Source organism: Acanthaster planci, linkage group LG13 (genome assembly GCF_054643075.1).
Source record: "Acanthaster planci isolate LZ-2023a linkage group LG13, COTS_SCS, whole genome shotgun sequence".
NCBI lineage: Eukaryota > Metazoa > Echinodermata > Asteroidea > Valvatida > Acanthasteridae > Acanthaster > Acanthaster planci.
In genome coordinates this window covers 7,606,604-7,612,603 of record NC_141789.1, presented here as the reverse complement: position 1 = coordinate 7,612,603, position 6,000 = coordinate 7,606,604, and the positions used below count along the sequence as shown (strand labels likewise).

The window sequence follows — 6,000 nt, the reverse complement described above, 5'->3', positions numbered from 1 at the left end:
GCAGCACACCAAAAGGGGCGCACTGTTCTCTTTTCAAGACTATTTTCTTTACGGGAGGAGAAAATGAACATGTTTCCCTTGGAACTTTTCAAAACAGGAACAATTATAACCAAAGATCAGAGGAATGTACACGGTGTCTCTTGGAAGGGCTTATTGACTATTCAGTCCTGTAATAACTGGAAAAAGGCCTGAACCCCCGTATTTTTTCTTCCGGAAAAACCTCTCCCCAGGCGCAGGGGAAATGAAAATTAGAAAGGTCCAATCAACAACTGTGTCTGCTCGTCGTCTTTCTTTTAGTTGTTTTTCTATTTGTCCTGCAGTTTTGCAGAAGATGTTTGATTTCTCCGTTTCTTTACTGAATTAGCCTATCATTGCGCACAAAACACTGCCGCATTCAGTGGTAACGGACATACTTTACTATCCATCAGAAGATAAACAAGAAAGCGTATTCAATTTTTTGAATTGGTTTTTCTTTTTTGGACAGACTTTGTTCGTTTTGAGCCAATTTTACTGCGAAACCGGCCCTCTACATAATGTTAAAGGGTGCATTCCACCAAATGGTTGTATTTCTGTGCGCGAGGTCATTAATATTTTGTGATTCCACGAGATTTGTTACAATAATACAGGCCATAATCAGGAGTCATCATAGAAACATTTCTATAAATCCCGAATTCGGGACCAATATTTTCCAGTTCGGGCATTTCTTTCACCAAAAGCCCCAAATTGTGGACCTATTTTGGACAGGGGCAGGAGGCTACATTCAGAAATGAGCGCTTAGTTTTACTGCTACTTTGGGGTATCTTTGTTCAAAGGCGAATAAATTTTTTTTTCGTGGCTAACCCCATGACATTGAAACGAAAAGTGATCTTCTGGCCATAGTCTTGAATTTCCAGTGAAAAAACAGAGGCCCTCCTTTCCAAAAGAGTCAACAGGCGGCGCTACTTTCGATCCGATTTTCTTTTCTGTTGGCGTGAATTTCAGTGGTGTAGTGCAACTTTAGGTTGCCCGAGTGTAATGACATCAAGGATGGACTGTGCGACCATGCATGGACATGATGGGAACGTGGTGGGTACTTGACTCTATCCCCAGAATACACCGCATTGTTCGATTAGCCTCATTTCGAGGTTTCCCTTGCGTGTATACACTGGTGTATTCAGGGAACTATCGGACGCACCCGGCCAGTGGTGCGTGCGCGCTTGCAAAGTTAACATTTAAGTTAATCCCGGAATAGCTCTATTCCTAAACGTACCAAGTTAACATTTATTTACGGAATAGAGATATCTCTATTCCTAATAGAGATCTATTGTGCAACAGAGATGTCTCTACTAAGTTACCGCTTCCGAGGTCAGCAGGTCGCCCTCGAAATTTTGGGTTTAAAAATCTATTATCTTGAGGGCTTTCAATCCGTGTCTCAGTATATTTGTAAATGTACCATACTCCTGTGGTTGTTTACATTAGGAAACTTTACACAACCTCTGGCTCACTGAAACTTTGTGCGTTACGTTACAATGACCTTTCCGTTTACCCTGTGTGCAGGACCGGAAACATATTAGAGATATCTTTCTTAACAGGATTAAAATAGTGATATCTCTATTATTAATAGATATATCTCTATTAGTAACAGAGATACATCTATTAATAATAGAAATATCTCTATTAAGAACAGAGATATATGTGTACGCAGATCATGCATGATCATGCATGATCTGCGTACACATCTCTAATGCATGACGCGGATTAAATGTTAACTTTGCACGCATACGCCACAGGCGTACGTACGTGTACCACTGATCAGTGACGTGTACACACTCGACTTGAACCGGTTACCGTACACGTACAACGCACGTGTCGACAGTCAGTGACCAATCAGATCGGCCGGTGTTAAGTTATCAGTGACGTGAACATACTCGACTTGAACCGGTTACCGTACACGTACAACGCATGTGTCGACAGTCAGTGACCAATCAGATCGGCCGGTGTTAAGTTATTCTGTGCGCTAATTAGCTAGCTAGTGCACAACAACCTCTGGTGTCATAGTGTCGTGGCTGAAGAGACAACTGGCATTGTCGTTCAAATACTAAATAGGCCTAAGTTCAACAGGTTTAATCGAATTTGACGCGATGTTTTTCTCACAAGACATTCTTCAAAGACGTGGGGGAAAGTTTGGGATAGTTTGGTAAGTTAAATTAGGCCTACAACATGTACAACACGACCACGTGGCATGGATGGAACCGTTGAACAGCAAGGGCTAGGTTAGGCCTGAGCGCGCGCCACTTACATGACGAAGGCCTAGGCTAGGCCTGTAGACCCGTAAACAGGGCCCTACTAAAAGGGTACTAAGCTAGGCCCTATAGGCCTTACCGAGTGATTTCTTTCGATAAAGTTTATTCGAGATGTCCGGGGATATTACTGGACATCCGCTGGATCCTGTGAGCTGATAAATTGCACGCATTCTGTATTTTGTTCGCTCATAGTGTCAGCTGTCATTGTCTAACAGATCCTGCTGTCAGACATGAGTGAGGCTTTAATTCAGTTAATTTTTAGGCGGTTCATTAGGCCTACCTTAGCACTATGTTCCTATAATAAGGAAACAAACTCCACACAATTACTCAATCCTTAGGTAAATTTTGATAATATATAAGCAAGAAAATTTACAATTTCTGGCCCGAGTTTGGCAAAAGACAACCATTCCGTTCAGTGAGATATGTATGCAATCACACGTATGAAGCTAGCCCAGGTTGGACAACGCTACATTACATTGCAACTAATGTCCAGGGTATGAATGTAAACTATGCGAAAATTTTTTAACACTCTTTCTTTTTTCACCGGTGGCTTGCAACACGCGTTGTTTCCAGGCGTCAACGAACTCGATTTATTTATACTCATGGCTAAGCTTAAACTGGTTCCCGTTCCCTCCGTTGTCTCATGATGTGTACGCCTGTCAGTCCAACGAAGGTATTGGTTATTCGGACGGGAACCAGTCAACTTGGCTGTGCTTACCGCAAGCGAGATATTGGCGCTAAGGATAGCAGAAAATTCTGTGCTTATACAGATGGCGTGTATCACGGGCTAACGAGGAATTTCGGATTCTGCTCAAACTTATTTTGCGTCACTGAGGATTCTGTACTTGTCGTGTAAGCGCTGAATCTCTGTCAAGGAGTATTCTTTAAAAAAATCAAAGTTTCGGACAAATGGAAAAAACAGAAGTGACAGTCCGGTTCAAGTGCGATGGTCACGGAAGTCTGTATTTGATCAATCGACTACGACCGAGGTGAGCAACGTCTGTGTGTTAGACCATGATTCGATCCGACAAAGGACTCGGGTTTTGGGCAAGTTCGTATATGTACATATAGTGTATTATACATGTACACTGTGCATGTACAGGCATGGCGTTGGCAAAGCACGCTGGCACGGTTTGGGGATTTAAAAATCTCCACGTGCATAAATGAATCTTGTAAGTGAAACACTCGTGTTTGGAGTTGTCTCCAAAATAACCCGCAAAATGAAAACCGCGCATGGAATTTTCGAGCACTACATGTGACAGCATTTCAGCATTCTCGAACGTTTAATCAACAATTTATAATGAGTACAATATGTTTGTTGCGAACGTCATATTTGACAAAATTTTGATCACATTCGATAATTTTGACAGAAACTGCATGACTTTCGAGAATGCCGAAAATGCTGTCACATGTAGTGCTCGAAAATTCCATGCGCGATTTTCATTTTGCCGGTTATTTTGGAGATAACTCTACTGAAAATAAAATTTAAATTAACAACTCTGAGCATTAGATTTTCATCATGAATCGTATTTTATGTCTGGAACGTTATCATTTTGCAAACAATACTCAGAATCGTTGCCATTCCGTGGAGGTGTTCATGAATATCGAATAGAAAAGAGGGCGCACTTTCTGGGTTGATGTCAAAGGTCAAAAACAGACAACGATGCAGCGAAATGTTTCTGTAACGTCACCAAAAGAGAGAGATGGAAGCCGTAAAATTGCCACGATCGGTATTTTGGACTGCGCTTTTTGGAACATACTTGAAGAAAATGTGATCGGTCCAGTCGTAAAAGGATGATAGTTTGGTGATGCTTTTTTGCACTCTTTTTTAAAGCTTGTAATGTACATCAATAAATGGGTTTTACTCGCTTTTTTTGCAGTCAATTTTTTTGACACTAATGACAAAATCGAATGACACTGGGGACTGCCGACTTCGGGACCCGATTAATTGTGAGAGGTACTTTTTAATTTCCTGATTATGGTTTTAATACATATATGTGTAAATGTTATCACCTTTCACCACATACAAATCTGTGTAAAATAACCTCGGTGATTATCACTCCTCAGTAAATTCCATTGGCTCGGATTTTTACAGGGAGTTCATGTCCCTCAAAATTGCTAACGTTTGAGACTTTAATTAATTAACTCCAATTAAGTTGAAAGGTTGACACAATCATTGTTGTTCCAGATATCAGCCATGACTTCCCTCATTACATCCAGGGATCTGCCGCTGCCGGTCGGGCCCGACCGGCACGCAGAATTGCCGACCGCCACAATCTGCCAAATCAACTTTTCCGACCGGCACGTATTCCCGACAAGAACCCAAATAAAATAGCATCTTGGTCGAGGGATCGATCGTGAAGATATGAAGATCGTGAAGAAACCGTAAAATTTCTTCGGAAATTGCACTTTGCACTGCCATGCATATCGTCTGTGCACCAATGTATGTGCATATGCAACATATCTGGACCAAATATTAACATGAACCAATAGGAGGCTTTGTTACGCGCAATGCACGTGTACATAGTGCGTAACGAATCTTTCCATTGGTTGCAAGGCCACACATAGGCTTGCATATGCAACGCTCTCAGTGCGCGAAGATCGGAAAACCCCCTCTCCATGATGTATAGCATTGTTTGTCCAGTTCCGCATTTTACCCAGTTCCACAACTTGAAAAGAAAATTTGGCTTAACTTTCAGAAAGACAAAATTGCAAATGACCCCATTCACACTTCGTTTAATTAAACACTTAAAAATCTGGCAGAAAAACAATTTCACATGTACTTGCAAAACTGACAATCGACCGTGACTGTTTTTCCCCGTGCCGACCACGGTTAGCAACATTCGGTGCATGTATTTTCTGCTCGATGTTGCATAAAACGATCACTGCGATCGTTTTTTAAACCAACGATCGTACCGCATTCGTTAATTGTTGTTTATCCCATGGTGAAAATATTAACTCCGCAATTTTTTTATTCAAAAGTAACAGCATGATTTTGCCTTTTCCGTAAACGAGTTCCGTATGGCAAGATACACGCGCTCAGTATGCACGTGACACATGGCCAAATGTGTCTGAAAAGCAAATGGCCAATCTACATTATGTTCATGTAGACTTTAAAATGACTGTTCAGAAAACCCCTGCACACATTTATGAATGTCGTTATCCCATATGCATACTGTACGAACTTTTGTACAAAGAAAATAAGGAAAATATTCCGCCAAGATTTTGCATGTTTCGCCTTATTTTCAACACACAAAAAAAATGAAAAATGATTTGAATAGCAATGAAAAATTATGGGCATCATAGAGATAGAAATTAATTCAATATTTAAGGGATTTACAGAATAAAATCAATATTTATTTCTACTCTTTTTTTTTCTAATTCAATTGCCCATCTAAAATTATCACCTCATCCTAGTTGACCAAAATTACAAATTTTCAATTTTTTTTAGTAAATTTCAGAAATTTCAGACATGAGATCCCTAATTCTAGGCTGTGTATACACAGCTGAAAACACCCAGAAAGTGCTGTTTCCGGCCATTTGGGGGCTTTTAGATTCCAAAAATTTTCTGCTACGCTCCGCGCCAACCGATGGTGGCACTCCGCTTAGATAGTCCTACCGGCACTAAAACCATCCTGGGCAGAACCCTGTACATCAAACATTGGAAATTAATTAACTGTTGTTCACTTCAGGAAAAATGAACCCCCAAAGTTGAACA

At 40.8% G+C, this 6,000-nt stretch overlaps 1 protein-coding gene across 9 annotated transcripts in view; it reads left to right on the top strand.

Annotated features, from left to right (window-relative positions):
- Nucleotides 1-1,981: 1,981 nt before the first annotated feature.
- The window catches only part of LOC110982507 (meiotic recombination protein REC8 homolog), a 388,761-nt gene continuing 384,742 nt past the window's right edge, over nucleotides 1,982-6,000 (top strand). For 7 of the 9 annotated variants that reach the window (XR_015427552.1, XM_087145215.1, XM_087145210.1 and 4 more), the window contains exon 1: nucleotides 1,983-2,176. Coding sequence is in view for 8 of the 9 variants with exons in the window: in XM_087145215.1 (XP_087001341.1) it covers nucleotides 2,121-2,176 (56 nt within the window). In the remaining variant the exon portion in view is untranslated. Of the gene's footprint in view, nucleotides 2,177-6,000 lie in introns of all 9 variants that reach the window. The other 2 variants (XM_087145208.1, XM_087145207.1) reach the window with 1 other exon arrangement.